The sequence below is a fragment of the Indicator indicator genome, chromosome 2, assembly GCF_027791375.1.
Source record: "Indicator indicator isolate 239-I01 chromosome 2, UM_Iind_1.1, whole genome shotgun sequence".
In the NCBI taxonomy this organism is placed as follows: Eukaryota; Metazoa; Chordata; class Aves; order Piciformes; family Indicatoridae; genus Indicator; species Indicator indicator.
The window spans coordinates 32,149,922-32,175,197 of record NC_072011.1 but is presented as its reverse complement, the minus strand read 5'-3'; the positions used below and the strand labels follow the sequence as shown (position 1 = coordinate 32,175,197).

Below are 25,276 nucleotides of genomic sequence, written 5' to 3'. Positions count from 1 at the left end.
CATTTTTAGTGCTTGAATTTTCTCCTGGTTGCAGCACAACTTGCACTCATCTACATAGAGTGATTTCCAAACCACCTTCCTTCCACCCTTCACCCCATCTTCCCATCCCTGGAAAGATTCCCTTTTCGTTCCTTGAAAACTTTCAGAATACAGCTCTGGTCAAAAATGAACATGTGATGTAGCATAGCATTTGTTTCTTTTAAATCACAGTGTGCAATGCATCATTCGGTACCTAATGTTCAAAATGTCTGCCCTGCTTTTCATGAAAATCATTCTTGAAAATAGCCTATGCAAATATATTTTTGACTATATATTACATTCATTTAAAAAGAGAAGAGAGGTTCTTGGTTTGCAGTTCTTTTCAGTGTACAACTTAAGTGAAAGGTCTGATGTGAAAAAAGTACAAGCAAACTGGACATGCCAAGACTTGATGCCTCAGATGGTGATCATATCAAAACTGTACAGGTATGTACACCGTGTTGGACAGGTGTGCTTCTTCCCAAGAAAAGACATTTTCATCATCATAGATAATGTTGACCACAAAGTTTTGGTGAAAAGAGCATTTAATGAGCAAAGGATGACATGGAGGGGCGAGTTCTCCGGCTTTTATTAGGCAGTCCTGAAGCAATGTCTCCATTCCCCTCGGGGATTTCTTCCTTCTTCCGGACTTTGAGGCGCGTGAGGAGCTTAATTACCCAGACATCCCATTCCTCTGGCAAGAGCAGCAGGAGGAAGCCCAGGCCGATAATGATGATGGCGATTACTCGAACACTGTTGAAGACAATTTCACTCGTGTAGTGATCAACAACTGTGTGGGACATTGAATGGGTGTTATTATGTGGGACAAAGCATTAGAGCAGTATCCCCTTCGTTCCCCCTTGCCTCCTCAGCTTTGAATGGCGGTCTGTGGCAGAAGAACATGGCCATGGCTGTGATGGTGCCAGGTGGACCGCCCTTCCTGCTGGTTTCGCACAGAGCAGGGTATGGCCCCCTTTGGAGCAGGCAAAGCTGGCCTGTGGGCTCAGACTGCAAAAGGGCACGATCCCTGGAGATGCAATTGTCTGCAGCAACATCTTTTCCCTTGCTCACCAACAGCACAGGAACTCCCACTGAGGCATGGCTATACAGAGAAAGGGGCATTTCTGTTCTCCAGCACAGCAGCTCCTCTGTGCAAATTTTTCTTCTCATGGTGACTGCCCCACTGAGAAAAAAAACCCTGCACATGCTGAGCCATGCACACACTGTGGTGGGGATCACACCATTTGGTATCAAAGTCTGAGAGGTCAGACAGTAGTCCCCAGCTCTGTGTGTGTGTGCAGTCAGCACAAAGCTGGGAGCTGCTGCTTGCACCATAGCACCAGTTCACTGGGTTTTAGGAGCCTGGTTTGGGAAAGGTGGCTCTGAATTAGACCAGGTTTGTCTCTGCACTCCCCTGCCCAGCCCTCTTGATCTCTGCAGTCTCATGGCTTCTGCTACATTTCAGAAAACTGTCATAGAAATGTACCAGGCTATGCCCAAAATTGAACTGTCCATTGCTCTCAATAAACACCTGCAATGTTATTTACTAAGGTGAGCAGAATTACTAGTACATATTTGCTCTAAAATGTAAGCAGTCTTATTTGTTTCAATGTTAATGTTAAGCGTGCCTTCAAGAAACCATTGCAAATTGATTTCTACTTCATCCACAAATTTTAATCCCAGCCCAGACCTGGATGACTTCAAGTTTGCTTTGTTTTTCAGTATGCAGGCTACTTCAGACAGTAATTTAAAAACCAGTTCTAGAGGTTATGGCCATTCATGTAAATTTTTACAATACATATTTAACACATGAAGTATACATTTTTAATCAGTCCTCTCTCTAAGTCTTTGAGAGAAGCTGCAAAACATGTTTAATACAGCTGTTTGCTGGTGTGTATTGGAAAGGCCACAGATTTAATGTATTCATTGAGATGCAAAAAGCAGAAATTCTTACCTGCATTTACTGGGACACTCAGTACAATGCCAAGAGAAATCAAGGTGGGGTAGGTAATAGCAATCCCAAAATTCAGTAGGATATTGAATGCTGAAGAAGGAAAGAAAACCACCTTTTACTCTAGTGAAAGCAGGTAGAAGGAATGTCACTTGAAACATTTATGCTTTGTTATCCCCTCTGTGTATTGTTCAGATAGGAAGCATATTAACTTCTATTGTTATTCCTGGAAGATGTCTGTGCACAGATGTCTGTCTGCTGCATGTCTGTCTGCCTGAGATGTCTGGTGAACTGCCACTGGAGTCCAGTGGCAGGATCAGGATGAGGTTTCATTGCAACCTGTCTCTCAGTGTAATGTGCAGTGATTGCCACTTTATACCAATCCACTGCTGAAAGAGTAAACACTCTTCATCTGGGAGATTTCAGCTGCTTCTGTCTGGATATCTTGCTTTCAGAAAAGCTGCTTCCAGCTGCAGGTGGAAGATGCTGAAAATCTAACCTTCTACCAGACAGGAACTTGGTAAATGTAATTTCATACAATGAAATTATAATATCATTATAATATCATTACAATGGAATGATTATAATATCACTCCATTTTAATACCATACACTGTTCATGGAGTGTCTCATGACAAATTAATAATAGCTGTGGACCAAATTCGTCCTTGTTTTGAGGTGAGTAGCTTTAGCAAAGTTAGGAGAGTCTTGCCAGTACTGAAATTAACAGGAGCTAGAGCTCAGACTGTCTTCTGGTACTACTCATACATTGCCCACCCCAGCGATCACTTGCCAAGTTCTGGCCCACTGATAAGTGAACTGGAGGTACTTCTAGAGTCAGATGCTGTGACTGTCCAGAGTAAGAGAATCTGGGATTCAGCATAGGGATGGAGAGAGGGGCTGTTTCCAGTGGAAACGAAAGGAACATTTTAGGAGATGTAATGCCATTATCCAGTTTAAGGACCAACTGTGGCAGCTCAGTCAACATATCTGCTTTAACAGGGAACAGCATCATATTTCTGATGACCAAAATTTACATTTGGCATCCCTCCCATGCTGGGTTCTGTTGGTGGCACAGCAGTGGCAGCAGAAGACAGGAGTGACACCTACCAAATTCCCACCAGTGCTATGTGACAGTGCAATTTCAAAAATTTCTTGCTTTTTAGGAATAGCAATTAGCTATTACTGAAATCACCAGAGGCACCAGAGGCGGGCCTTGACTGGCCTGGCCTGACCTGCTTGCTCAGGGGATGCTGATGAACCCTGCTGGCAGGTCTGCTTCCCATCACAGCCCAGGCAAGTGTTGCTCATCGCTGTGAAGCAGAGTTCATGAGTAGGAGTTAAGACAAGCTGCAGAGTTTAGCCCCACAGTACCTTCTAATGATGACCACAGTGTTTTGGCTTTGTAATATCAGGAGCAGGCTCTTCATTGCCACCTAGGAATGGGCCCTCTGCTTGATTTCTCAAGAAGAAGAGAAAACTGCTCCTGTATGTCAGAGATCTGCAGCTTCCATCAGACCAGTTTCTGGCACCCTCCTCCACCCCAAACAGTGCAAGAGCCCCCTGTCTACTCACTCAATAAGAGAATCGAAAATCCACAGAGGTTTCCCCAAGGAATGACGTCAAAAGAGCTCCAGTACTCCACTTTGGTAAAATAAAGGATTACAGGAATACAGGTAACGAAGAGGACATTGAAGACAGCTAACACAGAAAGGAATAAGGCAGCTTCTCCAAATTTAGCACTGCCCAAAAGAAGTTTGAATAAAACCTACAAAAGAGGAAAACACATGGGTTTAACTCTCTTGCATTGCTCCTCTGGAGGGCTGGTGTCCTGGCTCTAGTGGCTCTTGGCAACCTGTCCCACTGGCCAGTGCTTTGGGCTGAGGGGCTGGGTGCTGAACAGTGTCACTCAGCACCTGTGTGGTGATTCTTGCCAGACACTTGAGGTAATTGTTGTGAAGCTGTGGAGAGCAGCTTGTGTGTCCCAGCCTTCTCCCTCCTGGCTTCACCCCGGAACATAGACAGGGGAGAATGAGCTCATGTGGGAAGGGGACTCAGCACTTTTGGCCAATGCACCTCCCAAAACTAAAGGTCACTCACCCTAGCCTAGACCCTTTGGTCTTTTTTCTGCAGAAAGACTTACAGAAAATTGACATTAAAACTAGATGACTTGGTGAAGCAGGGCAGGAGTAGAGTGAGCAACAGGTATAATCTCCCTGCATGAGACATCACTGATTTCAGGCCTTGAGATGCTACTTGAGGAGTGCTGCAGTGGTGAGCAAGTACAGTCCAAGCTGCCTGGCCGTACTCCCATCTTGTCCCACTGTGCATCATGGCCTGCCCATGCACACTGCTATCCTTGTCTCACAACACATGCTCACAGTGCCAGACTGCTTTCTCCTGGGAACTTCTCCTCAGAAGGCAGATACCAGAGCCCAGCTGCAGTCTGACTAATGAGACTGCAGCAGTGGGGGTTAAAAGCTTTGGTTTATTACTGGGAGAAGGGATAATAAGAGAAGAAATGACAGATGTGAGCAGTCCATCCCAGGAGCCCCTGTGAACAGATCTGGTCTGGGGTTTGCATCAGTTTTCCACTACAGAACTGTAGAGGATGCAGTGGGTCCTGTGTTCTCTGGCGACAGCTTTCCCCTGCCATAGGGCTGCAAACCAGGAATGCTGATGGATTCTGACTTACTAGTTTGCACGCCCCCTCACCAGTGTCAATTATCTCTTCCCATTGCCTATGTAGAGCACCAAAGGCAAGTCTGCAGGCCCTGGTGCTCACAGGGCTGCTGCCCACTCCCACCATCTCACAACTATCACTGGCCAGTGCAGCTGCGTTGCCATTCTGCATAATGGAGTAAAACGTCCCAAAAGCCACTTACTCCTCATCTGCCACCTGAGGACAGCATATGGCCCTTGGCAGGGTGGGCAGCCTGCTCAGGCAGACTGAAGTGTCTGTGTCTGGCATAGGAGGGCAGGTTAAGGCAGCTCGGCTGCACGTGGCACAGTCTGTCTGCCTGCAGATCTGCTTGTCCCTTTGGCATGCACAGCTCATGGAAATTGAGCCAGACTGCAGAAGGCAAGAGCCAAGTGTCAGTAGCAGCAGCAAAGTGGCATTTGTTGCAGAACATGCCCTTGCATGCAAGGTGCATTGCAGAGTAACACCCTGCTGACACCGCCACCAAAACTTCCTTGGTCACAGGCTCTGTTGGAGCAGCCCTGAGACCTTTGTACCTGCAGCAGCATGGGAGAGGAGCCAGAGCTAGGCTGCCTGCCTGCAGATGACTCCAGAGCCATGGCATTTCCTCAGATCTGCAGAAGCACTTCTCTGGTCTTGGCAAAAGAGTGCTTTTTCAGAGGAAAGAGTTGTATGAAACTTCATGAATTCCCTTATTTAAGACATAAGCTGATCTGAAAAAGTGAGCAGAAAGCATTGCAGCACAGTGCTGAGGGACACAGACAGCTGCTTCTTGCTTTGGCAAGTCTCCCTGGATTGCTTGTGCTAAGGCTGCAGGACTTGCCTGGCCAGTTTCTGTTAGAGGACTGGTATGGTGCAATTCATTAGGCCAGATGGAGATGTCTACACCTCATCTCAGTCTCCATGTCCTAATGTGTGGGTGAACCACACTCTACAAATGCTTTTTCCTCTCTGTGGACCATGACTCTGAGCATGAGCAACACAGAGGCAAATGCAGATACGTGCCTCAGGCTAAAATGGCTCTCTGCCCAGCAGAGAAGGCTGCATGTCAGCTTCCACATAGTGCAGCTTACCCAAGCTGGTCAGGAAGAGATTTTAAACATATGATCATTTCCATGATATGCCTAATGTAGGCTATGCATGACACTGAAGGAAGATTGGCAGGGGGACATAACAAAGTGACTTGAAAAAGAAGCTAAATCTTTGCAAGGCACTTCCAGAGTGAATTATTAAATGCAGCACTAATGCAAAAGCAGCCTTGTTTTTCAAGGTGTAAGTCCTCCTGTGGGCACTGGAGAAGACACTTCCCAGGAAATAGCAGTTTTCATACCAAGTGAGGGCAGCCACCAAAACAAGTGAACACCTGCAGTGTTGCAGTCAGTCTGTTTATGGCTGACCCCTAATGACCTGGCAATGAACTACAGGAAGGGTTCCAAGTAAGAAAGGAGCAGTTTGAGTGAGTGAATGAGTGAGTGACAGGGGTGATTGGCATCTTTCTGTGGGTGAAGACCCAGATGTGCTTACCTTGTAGAGAGCAGACATTGAGGCAGAGCCCACCACCAGGGTTATCCCAATAACAGAGTGGCTGTGAAACCCATCAGCATATGTCATCATAACTATACCTGCAATGGCAAATATAGCAGCCACGATCTGATTGGAGAGAAAGAAAGAAAGAAAGAAAGAAAGTATTACTGGACAACTCCCAGCATGGAGAAACCTTCTGCATCATTTGCTTACACAGAAAACTAGCAGCAAGCCCAGGCTGACACCTGTGGAGTTGATGATGCCCTGCCTTGTGTTTCCCTGGCTGCAAAGAAGCTGCAGGCAGAGCTGTGAAGGAGCAGATGCCTCAGCAGGGGCGTGCAGCAGCCCAGACCACAGGGCCCAGTGTCTTGCACTGAGCTGAAGTGGGGATTTCATCTGACACAGAGCCTCCCCAGCAGTGCATCCCTGCAGCCCTGTACATGACAGTAATACACAAGCAGTAGTTCCCTGGCACCTGCAGGAAAGGCTTTGAGTCCTGTGGATATTTTTGAGGAAAAAGGGTTTTAAAATAAACAGTGGAGTAAAACTCATGCAACTACTTTGCAGTTCAGATGAGTGTAGGAAGTTTTACTCAGCCATTCAGGCCCACAGCAACACCTGAGGGTGGTCGTCCAAAGGGAAGTAGCCTTCCTGAAGGCAGGGGACAGGCTGCCCCTGATTCAGCAGGGTCAGGATGGCCCCTGGCTTCTCTGGGACCATCTTGCCAGATGTCTCAAGCCTTCCCAGGTGGTAATTCTGGGGGGAAAAGGGCTTTCTGGATGCTGTGTGCTTCCTAGCTCTGCAGTTGTATGAGTGATTTCCTTCTTAGCCCACATCCCCTTTGGCTGCACAATCGTGATGATGCTTCTAAGATTATTGGGATAAATGTCTTTATTTTGACCCATAGCTGGGTCAGTGCCAGCCAGCTGTCCCCACTCCTGGGACCAGGTCAGTGTTTTAAGCTCCATCCACAGGCAGCAGCTGCCTACACGTCCATGAGAAATGGCTTCCTCTCACCTTTCCTGCTCACCAGAGATGCTGGGACTGTTGAGAAGATGCAGCAGAAAAGCTCTGCTGCTGCATAATGCACAATCTGCAATGGAGGGATCCCTTTAGCAGATGCAGGTCCCCATCCCAGCAGCATCAGTAGTCTCTTTCCTGGGCTGAGCTGGGGCTGGTTCCAGTGCCAGGGGGCACCTACAAAGCTTCCACACACACTCACCCATTAGATCTCTCCTGCATGCTGACATCAACACCTCCAATCTTGCCTAACAGAAGAATGCCCCATTTTTGCAAACAGGAGGGGGTTGAGTTCTCCAGAGCTGTTGCTGTAGAATGGCAGGGTAGTGTAAGGATAGAAAAGAGCCCATATCAGCAGAAGCTGACATTGCATGGAAAATACAGCTAACAGCATCTCTACAAGAAGGGACTTGAGTCTCTGCAGTACTGCAGTTCAAGATAATGCATGAGCACAGCTTTGACAGGCTGTGGAGGGGTAGGGTTTCCCCCAGCTGCTCAGCCCCTTGCAAAGCCTAGATGAGAGGCAGGAGGCTCTGAAGAAGGTGATTTATGAGCTGATCAGAGGGAGCCTGGTGCAAGCTGTAAAGGCTGGATGTGCACACTGCACATTTGGTGAGGTGCAGATACAGCATCTTGGCTCACAGCCCTCTTGGCATCAGATCTCTCCATGCATAGCTGTGGGATGTCATTTCTAAAGCAAAGCTTGGCAGTGGTGTAACTGGGTCTTAGACAAGTTTCTTTCTAAGGCAAGGAGAGAAACCCCCCTAGTGCATGGATCTACAGCAATGTGGGGCTGTTTCAGATAGGCATGAAGGAGCTGAACTGAAGGAGCTCAGCATCCCTCAGCAGTTCCTTCACATTAGTGTGCTGGTGCTTGGCAAATAAAAATTCAGAAACTCTGTGTGGCTTCAGAGGCATGAAAAAAAAGGTCTTTGAATGACACTAGCATGGCACAGGTGCAGAACAATGAAAACCAGAGCTTTCTGTACCCAATATATAATTCAACCAAAGAAAACTTTCCTGCTGCACGTTTTGGATATGAAAAGTTTAAAAGGATAAACTCATGAAAGAAAAAGGACTATTAACTGTAGGAACATTGCTTCCACCTCAGGAAGTCCTTGAGCCTCAAATTGCTGGAGGCTGGAAAGTCTCATGAAGAAATTTCATTATAGGCTTTTCCTCTTTAAACATGTTTTTCTAGATGTCCACTACAGGTAGCCAGGCTTCTGGGCAGATGCACCTTTGGTCTGACTCAGTATGGCCCTTTCTAGACCCACAAGATACATGGCTCAGGCTTGTTTGAAAGATGGCAATTCCATCAACATCACCTGTGCTGCAGACCATGTGACAAAGAGTGGAAGATGCATCTCCTGTAGCATCTGCTCCAGGAGTGGCATCTCCTGTCTGAAATGCGTGGGGCTTCTCCAGCCATCACTGAAGAGCCCGATGGAGACCACAGCCATGCACCTGGGTGTTTTAAGTGGTGAGGTGAGTATCTCCATGCTTATTGGTGAAGGGAGTCTGCCTCAGCTCCTCCTGGCAGCTGCAACCCTGCTGCAGTGGAAACTTGGAGGGTGCATTAATGAACTGCAGAATAAAAAACATCCAGTTTTGCTTTCAACATCAGAGCACCTTCTGGGAGGCTGGGACTTTGCTTAATTGAAAAGGAAGACTACAATTTGGGATTCAATTGCGTATTTATTTCCAAATCCAGCTGGCAGATGTGCTTGTCCCTCCATCAGGTGCACAGGAGGTACTTGCAAGCAATGGCTTTCTTGGATCCTGAGCTTTATTTACTGATGCACAGAGGGAACAGCAAAGTCCAAGGTCAAAGCAAATAAATGCAGGCTGCAAACAGCCTTCTATCATGCATGTCATGAGTGTCAGATGAGCCTTGGCCTCACCTGTCGACACGCCAGGTGTGTCATGCAGGGTTTCTCGGGAAGCACTCCAGCCTGCCTAACAAGCACATCATTAGCAGCCCTGACAGGCTGCTTGCACCACTGCCAGCCTGAGGTTACTTGCAGAGGCAAGGCTTCAGGCACTCACAGCTTCATTTCATGTGTGTCTTCTCTGAAAGCAATATGACAGCTCACAGCTCAGTTGGACATACTGTGCCCTGGGCAGGGTGAAAGGAGAGAAGTGCAACTTCATTACAGGAGATGTAGGCACTTACAGGTGCCTGAGTGGGGAGGATGGGATTTTGTAGCTTGCTCTTACATTTAAATTCCAGCCAAATTGGGATTTAATTGCTTGTATAGCTAGAAGTTGCACTTCTGAGGGTCAAGTAGGATACTTGTATGTGTTTAAACTCCCCTGAGCTGCTGCCTTTCTCACCTAGCCTCTGCTCCAGTGGATGTTAACAGGGATATCCAAAACAGACAGGAAGAGCTTTGCTGTGGCACTATGCATCCTGCTGCACTGCCATGGGGATAGAGAGGGAGCATGGGAGAGCTTCTGCTCATTGCAGAGCAAGGCACCGTCCCCATTTCAGCCTCATCTGCCAAATACCATCTCAAAGGGTGCTTCTAAAAGGCTCAGCAGCTCTCACATAGCATGGCCCTGAGCTTTGGGTCTGTGCTGTGTGCTGGTTTGCAGTCCCTAGGTTGCTCCCAGAGAAACCCCAGCAGCTGTCCCTGCTTCTGTTTGCCATTCCCAAGAAGAGGGGTTTGTTTTGCGGTTTATCCAAAGGCTACCCCCAGCATGCCAGGTAGTACCACCCTCACTGCCAGTTGATTTTCACATGAACTGTACAGAAAATGGAGGAAAGAGGGAAGAAAATGCATCTCACCAAAGCTCTTCACGCTACGTCCTTCTGCACTCCCACTGTGCCACGTGAAGCTGGGCAGCAGGACTGCTGTGCTGCCCCATGCTCTGACAGTCCCTGGGGACAAGCACCTACTCACTCATGTTTTACCACTTGTCAGGATGTCACATCCACCCAGTAGCATATAGCTCAGTCTTCCTGCAAGCTCCTTCCCTCTGTGCCCAGGCCCCTTGCTGGCCTGTCACCAGGGTGGGATATGGCCATGCTTCTCCTTGGGCATGGAGGTGGCTTCTCAGGAAGCTCTCCCCCACACCCTCTACATACATCCTCTCCTGGCATCCCCACCACTATGACAGTGCCACAAGGCAGCTGAAGACCACAAAAATGTGCATTTTATTATTTTCTTCTCCACTTTTATCAAAATGGCCGGCAAATCCTTCTAGGATAACAGCAACATTTCCCTGCTTCCAGGATCATTTCAGGATATTCCTTCTTCTCTACTCAAAACCCCCAGTTAATCTGTGTTCAGGTAAGGTTACCTGGGCAGGGAGGGTGGCCAGATGCAGACACCAGGTAGGTAGGGCAGGCTTTTGGCAGGTACATTCTACAATGATTCCCAGAGCAGCCTCCGGCCTGCCACTGCCACAAGGCTGGCCAAGGTCTCCTGCTGGAGAGGAGCACTCCCCAAAAAATTAACTCTTGGTTAATTTTTTGCTCTGGGAAGCAAGGGCTAACAACCCCTTCTGAGCACTGAAAGCACTGCCTGAGTGGGTCAGTAGAGAGCTCCTCAAATAGTGAGTGGAAAACAGGTATTATTACTATTATTGCTGTTAATATTAGTAAGTGACTGCTGGTGCAATGAGTCAGAGGAGACCCACTGGTGCTTTCTCCTTGCAGTTGCTCACAGCCTTGGCATAGCCCCCTTAACTCCAGGGTTGCAGGTCACTGGAGCGGATGCCAGGCACCCATCCAACTGGTTCAGCTGCCAGAGGACACTGTGTGCTGATGGCTGCCAGAATGGCAGCAGGGTCAGCAGGGAGCCATTGGGGTTTCCAATAAACCTTCCACACACAGCTCTGTTGCTGCTGCAGCATTAAGTATTTATGCAGGGTGTAGGACTAAGGGCACAAGCAAACATTTGGAATGCCATTGGGAGAGCAGCCTTGGGCAAGTAGGAGTGCTGCCCCACTGCCTTCCCTGGTGCTTGTAGCTGCACAGTACATGACACTACCTGCAGTAGCCAATCCAAGCGCAACAGGGAAGTGCCTCCCACTCCGATCCTCTCCTCACTCTCCTCCTCTCCTCTCCCTCTCCTCTCCTCCTCCTCTCCTCTCCTCTCCTCTCCTCTCCTCTCCTTCTCTCCTCTTCCTCTCCTCTCCTTCTCCTCTCCCTCTCCTCCCTCTCTCCTTCTCCTCTCCTCCTCTCTCCTCTCCTCTCCTCTCCTCTTCCTCTCCTCTCCTTCCTCTCTCTCCTCTCCCTCCTCTCTTCCTTCCTCTCTCTCCTCTCCCTCTCCTCCCCCTCTCCTCTCCTCTCCTCTCCTCTCCTCTCCTCTCCTCTCTCTCCTCTCCTCTCCTCTCCTCTCCTTCCTCTCCTCTCCTCTCCTCTCCTCTCCCTCTCCTCCTCCCCTCTCCTCTCCTCTCCTCTCCTTCCTCTCCTCTCCTCTCCTCTCCTCTCTCCTCTCCTCTCCTCTCCTCTCCTGACATGGGTACAAAGGATAAGTAAGCCACCATGCAAGCCTGCTGTCATAGGTATGAAAGCCAAGGGCCCCATTACAGACTGGGACCAGAGACACTTGCAGGAATGTGCACTCAGAAAGGGCTAGGAGGTCTGATATCACAAGGATCACTGTCCCTGCTCCACAAGGATTTCTGCACCTGCTCAGCTGTCTGTGTGGGGTGCTCAGCCAACGGGAGGGAAGGGGAAAAGGAAAGGCAGAAGGGTGAGGGGGAGAAGGGAGACAGAGATGAGTCACTTACCCTCACTCCCATGAACCTGTCCCTCAGAACGATCCATGAAAGCAAGAACACAAAAGCTTTGTTGCAGCAGAACAACACGGAGACATCCGTAGTGTTTATTTTCTTTATTGCATGTAAGTAAAGGTAGTTTGTGAGTGTCCAAAGAACACCAAAGGGTGCTGCCTTGGTAAAAAACACCTTCAAAGTCAAGCCATTGTCTCCAAAAAATCGGCAGCACTCCCTGAAACAAGGAGAGAAAGGCAGCATTATTATACAAGCCAGTCACTGTCTGCAGTAAATACACAGGTTTCTTTCCTTTCTTTGCTCCTCTTCTCTTCCTTTGGGGAAAGAGGGGCACACATCTTAGAGAAAAGGAGAAGAAAACCAAGTTTCATCATCTGCTGCGATGGCCATCACCTGCAAAGAGTATAAACATGCAGGGGCTGCAAAGATGCAGGGCAGCAATGAAAGAGCAAGGGGAGCAGTGAAGCCAGGAGCATCTTCACAGTGGACATCTTGAAAAAATGTGAGATCATCCTCCTCCTTTCACCCCAGTGGGCACTGAGAGGCTGAGGGACCAAGGATGGCAGCAAAGCCCCTTGCCCCTCATGGCAGCCACAGGACCCCACTGCCCATCTGCAATCTGCTATGCAGGGCCTGGAATGAAGCTTGCTGGAGCCCAGTCTGGGGCTTCTTCACCCAAGCCCACAGGAAGCAGTAGGGGCAGGAGCAGGAGGAGGTGGCTGGCAGTGCAGCTGCTCACTCCAGGGGTGAAGACATGCACAGACACATGGCATGGTGGCATCCAGGGACATGCTGGGTCAGTTGGAGCAACAGTGTGGAGTTAGAAGCTTCCATGTAGAGTGAAGGCTGTGAATGCTGTGAATTCCCAAGTGGGAGGCTGCCAGAGCAGGTACAGTTCTGGGACAGGAAAAGGAAATGCTGGCAGTTCATTTGCCTCCCAGAAGGGCTTAGCAGGACAAAATGCATAGAAGGTGATGGGTGCAGTCTGGCCCTGCTGGCAGGACTCTGGGGAGGCAGCAGGCAAAGGCTGGGATGGGGATACAGTGGTCACCTCTGTGGAGGTGCTGCAAGGGAAGCCTGCATGCAGCCTGCTTCTGCTGGGAGCTGCTGGTTGAGGTGTCTGAACAGAACTTCAATAATGCAACGAAGAAACATAGTGGTCTGTGAGGTCAAGGGTGCAGCCTGCAATAAGGTCCACTCCCAGCCTTCTCTTCCTCTTCTCCAGACTGAACAACCCCAACTGTCTCAGCCTGTCCTAGTAGGAGAGGTGTTCCAGCCCTTAAATCATTTTTGTAGCCCTCCTCTGGACTTTCTCCTTGCCCTACTTGTGGCTCCAGAGCTGGACACAATACTCCAGGTGAGGTCTCACCAGAGCACAGTAGAGCATCAGAATCATCTCCCTCAACATGCTGGTTGTGCTTCTTTTGATGAAGTCTAGGATATGAATTGCCTTCTGGGCTGTGAGTGCACATTGTTTTCTCATGTCATCCACTAGTAACTCCAAGTCCTTCTCTGCAGGGCTGCTCTCAATCCCATCATCCCCCAGCCTGTATCGATAATGGGGATTGTCCTGACTGAGGTGTAGGACCTTGCACTTGGCCTTGTTGAACCTCAAGAGGTTCACACAGACACACTTCTCAAGCTTGTCTAGGTCCCTCTGGATGACATCCAGTCCCTCTGGTCTGTCAGCTGCACCACTCAGCTTGGTGCCATCTGCAAACCTGCTGAGGGTGCACTTGATCCCACTATGTCACTGATGAAGATATTAAACAACCCTGGCCCCAGGACAGATCCCTGAGAGACACCACTCATCACTGATTTCCATCTGGACATAGAGCTATTGACCACTACTTTCTGGTTATGGCCATTCAACTCATTCGTTATCCACAGAACAATCCATCCATCAAATCCATCTCTCTCAATTTAGAGAGAAGGATGTTGTAAGGAACCATGTCAAAGGCTTTACAGAAGTCCTGACAGATGACACACACAGCTTTTCTCTTGTCCACTGATGTAGTTACTCCACCATAGAAAGTCACTAGGTTGGTCAGGCAGGACTCGCTCTTGGTAAAGCCATGCTGGCTGTTTTCAGCCACCTCACTGTCCTCACTGTGCCTTAGCACAGCTTCTAAGAGGACTTCCTCATCTCTTGTGCAGACCTTGCCCATCTCTGGATGTGATGACCCTGGGCTTTGGCTCCTTTGGCACAAACACTTTAATCTGAAGCGCTGGTTCTTACCACTCATTGTCAGGGCCAGCGCATCAGTATCCCTTGTCCTCTATGAAATTACTTTCTTCCAGCAGCCTATCTGCCAAACCTCTGTGTCAGTAAATGAGCTAGCCATCTGCACCAGCAACCACAGCCTGACTTTCTACCTGCCTGTGCCACCAGGGCCATTCAAAGACAAATGCAGCTCCAACAGATGCATGCCCTGATTCCACTCCCTGCTTCCACAACACTATACCCACTTCTCATCTGGCCTTCATCCCTGTGAAGCACTGTCCTGTACCAGCCACTTGCTACAGGGGATGCAGAGACGGCATGGGGGGGCAGAGAGACTTTGAAAAACCCAGTCTCAGCTTCACTAGAATCTGCTTCCCAAGGCACCAGGGAGGGTTTGACTGCTAGGGTGTCACAGGCAGGTAGTGTAATGCTCTGAAGATAAAAAATACAAGACAGTTTAAATTAAATTACATTAAATATGGTTAGTTTGGGAGAGACAGGAAGGCCGTAGTCCAATGGAAGGACTAAAATGGAATTTATATTGGGATTCGTTTTGGGGAAACAAGTTCCTCCTGCCAAAAATCTGTTCCCCATGTATAGGATGTGGCCCTGTAGGCTGGCTCACATTTCCAGAGGAATCATAGAACGGTCTGGGTTGGAAGGGACCTCCAAAGGTCATCTAGTCCAACCCCCTCTGCAGTCAGCAGGGACATCCTCAACTAGATCAGGTTGCCCAGAGCCCTGTCAAGCTTCACCTTGAATATCTCCAGCGATGGGGCCTCAACCACCTTTACGGGCAACCTGTTCCAGTGCTCAGCCACCCTCATTGTAAAGACCTTTTTCCCTAACATCCAATCTAAATCTGCTCTTCCCTAATTGTAAACCATTGACCTTTGTCCTGTCACTGCAGGCCTTCATAAACAGTCCCACTCCAGCCTTCCTGTAGGTCCCCTTCACATACCAGAAGCTGGCAACTAGGTGTCCCCAGAGCCTCCTCTTCTCCAGGCTGAACAACCTCAGCTCCCTCAGCCTGTCCTCGTAGAAGAGACACTCCAGCCCCCTGATCATTTTCATGGCCCTCCTCTAGATCCATTCCATCAGGTCCATGTCCTTCCTGTGTCGATGGCACCAGAGCTCCAGTACTCCAGTACTCCGGGTGCAGTCTTACCAGAGCAGAGTGGTAGAATCATAGAATCACAGAATAATAGAATGGACTGGGTTGGAAGGGACATCTAAAGGTCATCTGGTCCAACCCCTCTCTGCAGTAAGCAGGGACATCCTCAACTACATCAGGTCGCCCATAGCCTTATTGAGCCTCACTTTGAATATGTCCAGGTCCCTGCTTCCACTGCCTCTACAGCTCCATTTTGCCTTTTAGTTTGACCAGCAGGTCATGGCTCAGCCATGCTGGTCTCTTCTCTTCCTTGCTAGTTTTCCTGCATGCAGGGATTGAGATCTCTTGTGCTCTATAGAAAGCATCCTTAAAGATCTGCCAGCTCTGTTCCACTCCCTTGTTCCTGAGGACCGTTTCCCACAGGGTCCTATTTACTAACTCCTTGAAGAGCTGAAATTTTGCTTTCCTAAAATTTAGAGTACTGACTATGCTTCTCAGATGCCTTGTGCCCTTTAGGACAGTGAACTGCACTAGATTATGATCACTGCAGCCCAGGCTGCCTTCAACTTTGGCATCCCTGATAAGTTCACTTGCATTTGTGACCATCAGGTGCAATAACACATCCCACATTCCTTTGGGTAGGGTTGTCTCTTTCCTGTCTCAGGAAGTTATCATCGAGGCTCTTCAGAAGCCTCCTGGATTGCCTACTGCTTGCTGTACTTTTTGAGTAGATGTTGGGGTGGTTGAAGTCCCCCAGCAGGACAAGAGCCTGTGAGTGTGATGCCTCTTGCCTGGGTCACTGCCTCAGGTCTGATCGGGGCAGGATACAGGGGCCCTCTGACCCTGGGTGTCCCAATTTCTGTTACACGAAGATGTTACTGTCTGTATTTTCACTTGAAATTGTTTGCCATTTCTTGATCTTCCATGTACTAGTTCTTGTTTATTCTCATGATCTTTTTAATGTGTATCTTTATTAACCCAGCAAACAGCAAATTACCTCCTCCCCAGAGGTCTTTAACACAACAATGCCAGCAAAATACCTCTGTCCCTGGAACCAAGCATCTCCAGCAAAGTAAATCAGAAGTCTTCAGTGCCAAAATTGCATGCTAAGTAAGAATTAATCACATTGAAAGCAGGTGTTGCAGTCAAATAAAACTTAAAAGTAAAATATGACAGTAAAGCACCATTTTTCTCTCACTAAGCTCAGAATTATATGTTGAGCACTATCCACCTTCCATTGCCCATTTTATCTTTAACCAGTGCTAGATAGTTGGGATGTTTTTCCACTGCTTTGAACTTCATGCAGATAAATGTATAAAATTCTGCCAAGACTAGAAAGAATATTTTTTGCCCCCATTTTGCAAAAAGGTCCCACTTATGAAGAGGAAAAGTAGACAAGAACCATAAAAAGCACAAAATGTTCCCTTAGGGCAGAGGTTTGGTCTCGATACTGCAGAACAAATCTACACCAGAAAGGTTAGTAAGCCACTGAAGCAGCTATTGCACCTTTAGGAAAGATGAAGCAAAGTAGAAAATATCTGGAAGGAATATATGTCCTAAGAGAATAATTTGCACAAGCTGGTTATTTCTCCTTTCCAGACTGTTAAATTTTATTACAATATTCTCATTGTCTTGGTGTTCATATTAGAGCCTTCTCCTTCACAGCAGGTTTGGATCTGCTTTTGCAGTTGATATTTTTCCTTTGTAGACTGCAATTCTTACTTTGACCTTGCAAGGTATGTACCTGAAAATTAAATTTGGATAAATTGCTCCTGATTTTCAGTAGAGCGAGCATTGCCTCCCTGGAGCACAGCAAAGCCACTTCCATGCCAGTGAATCTGCCCTTTTGATTAGAGATTGGCAGGCAAAGCATGTTTTGCTAATCCCTGCACAGATTAGGCCTGCATGGATAAATAATGGGCAGATGTGCTGTTAACAGTCAGACATTTTCCATTCAATGTGTGAAAAAAGACATGAACTAAAATGCCATGCCATGTGTCCTAGGGGCACTCACAGGCCAGTTGCTGTAAGCAAAACCAAAGAAGACAGATGAAGTGTCCTGACTGTTAACAGGATGGAAGGAAACAAACCAAGCTTCATTTCTCCCAGTGAAAAAAAAAATAAAAATCCTAGGTCTTTGTTTTATAGTTTGGCCAATTAAGGGCCACAGCAGACATCATGCATTATGCTCAGAAGTGGAGGTAGGTAGATGGCTGCTGCACAGATAAAAGATGCAAGTTAAGCCAAAATATTCCCCAAAAATGGTCTCCAGAAATGTACATGACATGTTTCCCAGAAGACAGGATCATGCCTCCAGCTCCTCTTCCCTCTCCCTTGAGCCAGTGCTGACCTGAAAGGCAGTCATCGCAAAATCAACCTCTCAAGTGGCCAGTGCAAGTGAAGGGTGAGTTCATGAAACCCATTTTACAGACGTGCAAGCTAGTGCACAGAGAGGTGCTGGGTGCATGAAAGAGGCACCACGGGGTCTGCTTGTAGGGCTGGTTGCACCTTCAGGAAGCTGGGGATTTGCTTTCCCTGCATGTTTATTTCAGGGCCAACTCCTGTTACTTACCAAGACAGCCCCTGAGTGCCTTTTCCCTGACTCACCACAGGTTCACATGCCAGCAGAACAGTTGCACAGAGGCTCCTGTGGTGTGTCCCAGATCATGCAATGCTGCAAATATATCTGCTAGCCTCAGCACTTTGAAAAGAGGTGCCCAGGATTCCTGCTGTGGCTTTTGTTTTCCTGCTGGTTTGAGGCTCCTACAACAAAACCCATATATCTCTGCCTCCAACTTTCCTGCTGTGTCTCTGCAGCAGCTCAGGAAAACTGCTTCCCAGTGCTGGGAGGGCACAATCTCTTCCTTGGCTTCCATAGGGCAGAGGTCCAAGACCTGCCCTGGGTGTGCTGGTGCCCTTGTAAGTCTCACTGCCTGTGCTGCCTGCTGAGGCATAGAATCAAGGAATCATAAAGGTTGGAAAAGATCTTTAAGATCGAGTTCAATTGTAACCCAACTACCACGACGACTAAACTATATCCTGAAGTACCACATCTACATGCTTCTTGAACACCTTCAGGGATGGTGAATCTGTCACCACTGGTCAGAGGACAGTGCCAGGGCAGTAGCCATGCACTCCTCAGAGATGCCCTGTACTTATCCAGTCTGGTCTGTCTGTGCTGGGGACTGAACTAGGGCTGTCTGGGCCTTTCAGCTCTCATAACAGCCTGCCCATCAGGAGCCCTGCAGCCTGGCAGGTAACATCAGCCCCAGCGATGGCACTACTTTGTGGGACTGGAGGCAAGGGGTGCTTTTGTTATCATGGAAAATGCCTGTCATATTTCAAGTAGCTGTTTAATTAATACTGGCTGTAATTATGGCTGGCAATGGGGCACCATTAAGCTGGTTAGTGAGTGATTCATCAAGATCAGGTATTTTTTCCTTTACCAGATCTGTGCCTGAGAAGACCTAAAGAAATGCTTGGCTACTGTCAGAAAATCACAAGCTTGGAGGATCCTATTATTAGAAAGGACAAGGTAGCAAATGCAGCATATCATAAAAGCAGCATTTTTGCAGCTGATTTCACAGGAGAAAGGTGTTGGGGTTTGTTTTGTTTTGTTTTGTGTTTTTAATTCATTGCTCATGTCTTCAGGGACAGGTCAATTTGAAAGCATGTCTACAAATGTTACATGGTAGGAAATTCAAGCAGCAGGTCACTCATGGACCAAGAAGTGCTATGCCATGCTGGCATGCTGTTCCCAGCCCAACAATGAGCCTTATCTTAGTCCACTCACAGATGCCAAAGAAAGGGTTTCACCCCTTCCCAGTGTGCCTGAGTAGGGATCCCTCCTCCTGTGCTGTTCCTCCACATGCCTGGGACCCATGCTGCAGGGAAGTCTCCAGCTGAAAAGCTTGGGGCTATATTCTAGCCCCAAGCCCAGTTGTGGGAAGATGGAGGAGAGGAGCTGTCATGGAATGTGGGTGCTGCTTGCATGGGAGGTTCAGGGCTGGATATGGCCCCACGGCATTGTACTGCCTGTAAGGAGACAACATTGCCAGTGAGGCTTTCCCCCAGAAGTGAAAATGGCTTTTGCATTCCCTTCCTCTGGTGCAGTTCAGTGGTAGGACATGATGCTCCACCACAATGTATAACTCAGAATCTTTCTTCCCAGATTCATGTAAACTCAAGTGATAGTGACACGTCTCAGGACTCTGCTGCCTGGGGTAACACAGGACCCAAGGACACTGAACCATGGAGGAGAGAGGTGGGAGGTGGGGCAGCACTACCCACTGCCATCTCCAAGTAATTGGGGGCTTCCTTCAGTGGGACTGCAGAGTGGCAGGTCCTGCCATGACCTGGGCCCAACAGCTCATCCCACCCAAGCTAAGACCTGTGAGCTGCAGCTCATGGTGCCTGCAAGGAGATGTGTGCCTTTTCTGACCTTCCAGGCTGGCAGCAACCCAGGGAGGGACTCTGGAGGCTTGAGTTGGGGGGAAGCATGAAAATCACACCCACTGCCTGTGTGCCTAGAGAACCCCATATAGACCTTTCCTTGTGGGAGGGAACAGAGTCAAACTGCAACCCGCAGCCCATTCCCAAGCTTACAAGGGCGAAAAGAAGCAACGACCTGGATGGGGAATGCCAGGCCTTGAAACTATGATAGGATTGAGAAGTGCCTGGTGTCAGGTACCTGCCTTCCTCAGCTCTGGGGGTGAATCTGTGCAGAGTCAGTAGGCAGAAATTTAAAACAACAGGTACATCTGGGGCTTGTCACCAAACCTAGCTGATTGCATGAACTGAAAAATAACTGTTTAAGGGATTAAGCAGTTTCTCAGAAATGGACATTATCAAAAATAGTCTAATAGCTTGTTAATGCCCATTGTCCCAGGCACACTTTTTTCTGTGAACATGTTATGAAATGCAAGAAATTACATAGTCCAGTGTCCAGCTGCCACTTTTAAATGTCTGTGTCTGAAGTTTACTGGTACTTGTCTACATGAAATTTGGCGTTAGTGTTCCACCTTTAAACTTTTCTCTGTTCTGGGAGTTTCCAGTTCATTTGCAGAAAGTGCACTCTGATAAGAACTGAAATTAGAAAATTATCTTATCTTAAATGAAACAAAAAATCTCCAGGCTGATCTTTCGTATCTGAACAGAGAAACAGAAGCAATTGGTTTTGCTCAGCACTGTTCACATGCCAAACAAATCATTTGGACAATAAATGGTCCCAGGAAATGCTTAGCTATGGATTTACATAATACACCACAATGGCTCCAAAAGAGGCAAATAATACAAATCTTACAAACCACCTGAATACACATTTCCAGAAGAAGTTTTTGCACACAATCAGAAGCCTTAATGAGGAACTGTTTAAACTAACATTAAAAAAAAAAAAAGGAAGGAAAAAAAAAGAGTTTAAAAGAACAGGAGTAAACCATGGGGAAGATTCACATACTGTATACTGCCTTAGCAAAACACCAGGGTGGGAGCCTTGGGCTGCAGAAGCACAGGGAAAAGTCTGCAGCTTCCCCTGTGGGTTGTCCTCCATCTCACAATTCGCTGCCCCTGAGGCACATTTAAAGTGAAGAGCAATAGCTCTAGGATACACTATACAGCCTTTAAATACATGACTGCAGCAAAGGCTGCAGGAAGTGGACTGCATTAGGATAAATATTTCATTTAATTTTTCTCTTAAACTTACTGCAGAATTTTGCTTCTAAATTTTCTGGGAGTCACCCTGATGGGACATAAGGAGAGAGTAAAGTCAAGCAGCAGCATCACTGCGCAGAAGCAGAGCCCTGGCTGTAGCAGTGTGAGCAGACATTGCGACAGATTCCTCACGGAGTCACATCTGTTCATGAGCACCAGGGTGAGCTGAGCAAACCCCAGTGTGTGTTATCACAGTGACAGATGGTCTCTCCAAAGTTCCCCTCCAGCTTGCTGCATGTGGCAGACTGGCACCTGTGGGTCATCCATCAGGCCAGAGGGGATGTGACATTATGGAAAGTGAAGTTATCAGATGGTGCATTATTCAACATTTTCTGCCTTTACACCTTAGAGACACCCAGAGCCTGCACTGCTTTATACTCCTCTAAGTATTTATATCAGTGACATGTCATACAGTTGCTATATGCAAGCTCCAAACACCCACAGACCAGACAGACATCACACTTGGACATAGAGGTAAATTTTTAGCTATGCTCAAAGACTGCTCTGTGGAGCAGCTGGTTACTGAGCCCATAAGGAAATGCAACCCTTGACTTGGTCTGGTGTAGTGTGCAGGATCAGTCTTAAGTCTTAGAGCCCACTAGAGCAGTGGCCAGGGTGCACTCAGACCAGACATTTACCCTCCAAAGCAGCAGTGGCTGAAGCTAGAAGGTGCTGTGAGGGGAATGAAAGCTTCACAGGTGCCCGGGGATTACTGGCATGTCCACAGTACACGCAGAGAGATGGTTCCTGCTGTGTTTGGGGTAGGGCTGGAGGGGAAGTGAGAGGCAACTGACCCATTTCACAGTGGGAGGTGAGGAAGTAAGGTTACATCAGGACCTGACATCATGCCTGAATGGAGTAAAGAGAAAAGACCATCACCTCGGACAGCACCATGTAAAGCCATGGGCAGCCAGGCCAAAGCAGAGTGTGAAGAGCAGCTAGTGAGCTGTACTGAAGCTAATGATCATCCTTAGGGAATTATGGACCAAACTGACAAAATAAGCAGCAACAAATTGCCAGACTATTTACTCCAGAGTTCAAAAAAGCCCAGTCCTAACTTTGCCCTTAAAACTGCCTTACTGCCCAAAGCAAGAATCACATTGATTCTTTAAATTTAATTAGTGTTGTGAGGGTGGCTGGCCATCCATTTTGAAAGTGACCATTACTGGTTAAAGACTGAGCTTCCTCCTTCAGGGTTCACCAAGCAGTGATGAGGACAAAGCAGGTCCAATTCAACAAGCGTGCTGATGCAGCTGCAGTGTTTCTACTGCCTGCAAGTATTTTCAGCCCAGAAGACTGGCTGGTGAGAAGGTGCCCTTAAAGCCTCACTCCAGCAGGACCACACCTGCTTATAACACACACCTAATGACTGCTGTCTTCACAAAGAGGGGACCAACAGCTCAGAGCAACTGAGTGCTGATGAATTGGCCCTGGGCTGCTGGGTCTCCAGAGTGAGCACTTCCTTGGAGGCTCTTGCTCCTCACTTTAATCATGTACAGCTGAAATTAAAACACCCCAGAGGTCTTAGCACTACAGCTGCTCTATGCTGCTGCTGCCAGGTGCCAGCAGCACTGCTGGTCTGCAGAAAAATTCTCGTGTCTCTGTGGGCACAGCCTTAACCTGGGCAGAGAGTAGTGCAATGCAGCATTACCCCAGCCTCTGCAGCATCCTGGGATTGCCCCAGGGTCTGCACCCCAGCTTTTGGGAAGGGTACCCCACCTGTCAGAGGAGTTGCTTCAGGGCTCCTTTCCTCACCCAATGTGGCTGGGCACTGTGCTGAGGAGCAGGGGCTGCATCTGGGGTAGCCAAGATGTGCTAGCACTGAAGTCACGCCTAACTTATGTCCTGAGTGGCCCAGACTCTCATACAAGTTAACTGATTTTTTTTTTTTAAACAAAACAGAACAAAACAAAACAAAACACCCTGACCCTCCATTTTTTTTTTAATGTTACTATAGTGGATTAGACAATTCCCTGCAGTTTGGAGAGGTACCTCAGGCAATTTTACAACACCTCAGTTACTGAAAATGTGGTACTTCTCCCAGGGAAAGCATTGGAAAAGGAACTGGGAGTCTGAATTTGAGGTCTATGGGGACCTTGTGTGACCATGGCTGAGTCACCCAGCCAGCCTGTCCCAGGTCTGGGCTCAGTGGTGGGGTGTGAGGGTACAGGCTCACTGTTATTTCCCAGGGCTGTGTTGAGGTAACTGGAAGGAAGCATTTGTGTGGTACTCGCTGTGTGGTGAAGGACAGCATATACAAACTCAGACAGAGAAAACCTAAACATTAGGCTCTCAAGGCTTTCACTGCCGGAGTCAACATCATCACTGCTCTCCGTCATCATCCAAAATTTCCATTGACGTCAGTGGATGTTCTGGGTGTGAGAGGCCTGCAGAGTCTGGAACTGTGCAGCTATTCCTTGTGGATATCTTAAGTTTGGCCTGATGTGATTTATATCCAACTTGTACTCTTCAACTGCGACCTGAGCCACTTGCTACCTTTTTGGAATAGTCAAATGAAAGTTCTAGGAGAAGCCAGCCAGCTGGTCTTTTGTGAACTGGATATTCATAGTGATTGGTATAGGCAGACAAAAAAAGTATGCAAGAATAAAATGCTTTTGTAACAGCTGCTGTTCTGGCTTCTGGAAATGGGGGGGGTTGGCTCTGCTGAATTAGATGCACATAGTTGACAGCAGGGGGAACAGTGATGTCGTGTTCTGTGTTCTGGGACAGGGAAGGAACAAGACAGGAGGCAATACAAGCAGGACAGAAACATCTTAGTGATAACACCGACCATGCAAACACTCTAAAATAGCTGTTACTGAAACACACGCACACACACACACACACACACACATGTTGGAATATGTATCTAGAATACACACAGACATGCATACACACACTTGTATATTTACTTTGGAGATTTGTGCCTGTGGATTGTCAGAAAGACTCTGCATGGAGATGTGGTTCCAGCTAGGCAAAACCCTGCCAGGCTGTGGCCTTTCTCACTGGTGATGCCAGCCTTAGGCCAAGGCATAAACTATTGGGTTTGTAAATCCTCGCTCCATAGCAGCATCATGCTGTAATACAGAAAATTAGGGAAATAAATTAACTTCATAGCTTAAATAATAATTGAAGGCACCACGACAGGATACCAGGAGAGCTGGGAACAGGAAGGTATCCAAGTCAGAAGATTCCAAAAGAGACACCATCAACTTGGCAGTTAGTCAACAAAAAGAAAAAAAGTTATACAAAATAGAAAGCTGAGAGCTTGCTAACATAACAGAGAAGATGACATTTACGACACAAAAACTGCCCTTGAATGCATGAAGTAAACTGGGATATAGAAAGGAAATAAACTTTTCTAAATACTTGTATTTGTGGTCATTTTTAGAGTACCTTGTATCAAGAACAGGTGACTCTCTTCTGTTTGAAGTTTGTTTGCCTTTTTAACTGCACTGCTGGTGTTCATCTAACACAAACCCAGAGCACTCTTTGTCTCATACTCCCTTACTCTCTGTCCTTCAACACTGCTGTCCCAACCCGACACCCTGCAGCACAGTAGGGAAGGGAGCGAATCCTGGACGACCCATGGAAACGATGTGAGGAGGTCCCAAGAGACTGTGACAGCAACTACCCTCATCCCAGAACCTGATTTAACAGCACCTTTCAGAGCATGGAAATCTTTGAGGAGGAGCCTCTAAGACATTGAGAAACTCAGCAGTCATAACTTGCTAAAAGGGGTACCTCTGATGAGTTTAGTGCCAAAAGTGTGGTGTTATAAAATATGATGTACAGCACTTCTGAGATTCATATTTCTAGACAACTTTTCTTGTTTTGACCTTTCTCCCAATCAGCTAGTCCTTCAGAAAATACTCTATGGTGGGTTGCTGTTGCTGGCTGTGTTAATTTTGTGCAAGACTTTAGTGTAAATGGTTAAAATGGAGTGATAGGTAACATGAATTGAATGGCTTCTCTCTGCATTATTAGAATGTTTAGATTTCTCAAGTGGCATGCAATAACTGAGAAAGGCTTGGAAATTAATTACCTGTTTTCCAGGAGAAATACATAATTTTTGTCTCCCAATATAAGCACTTTCTTGCTTGAACAGTACAGGTAAAATAAAAAGTACTGACAAGATAGCAGAGAAATGGAGACATAGTAGCTGAAACTCCAAGAGACTGTGCTTGTGCAGTGAGGTAGTTATAGCTCCAGTGAAGAGCCATGGGAACTCATGTGGTTTGGACCCTCAAGAACGTGTTTTACAAATGTT

The 25,276-nt window shown here is 47.5% G+C and overlaps 1 protein-coding gene across 1 annotated transcript in view; it reads right to left on the bottom strand.

Annotated features, from left to right (window-relative positions):
* Positions 1–563: 563 nt before the first annotated feature.
* Positions 564–25,276, bottom strand: part of SLC35F3 (solute carrier family 35 member F3) — a 203,606-nt gene continuing 178,893 nt past the window's right edge. The window contains exons 4-8 of the mRNA XM_054398679.1: positions 11,957–12,176; positions 6,194–6,319; positions 3,544–3,736; positions 1,973–2,062; positions 564–808 (exon numbers count right to left, since the gene is read on the bottom strand). Coding sequence (XP_054254654.1) covers positions 564–808; positions 1,973–2,062; positions 3,544–3,736; positions 6,194–6,319; positions 11,957–12,176 — 874 coding nt within the window. The remainder of the gene's footprint in view (positions 809–1,972; positions 2,063–3,543; positions 3,737–6,193; positions 6,320–11,956; positions 12,177–25,276) is intronic.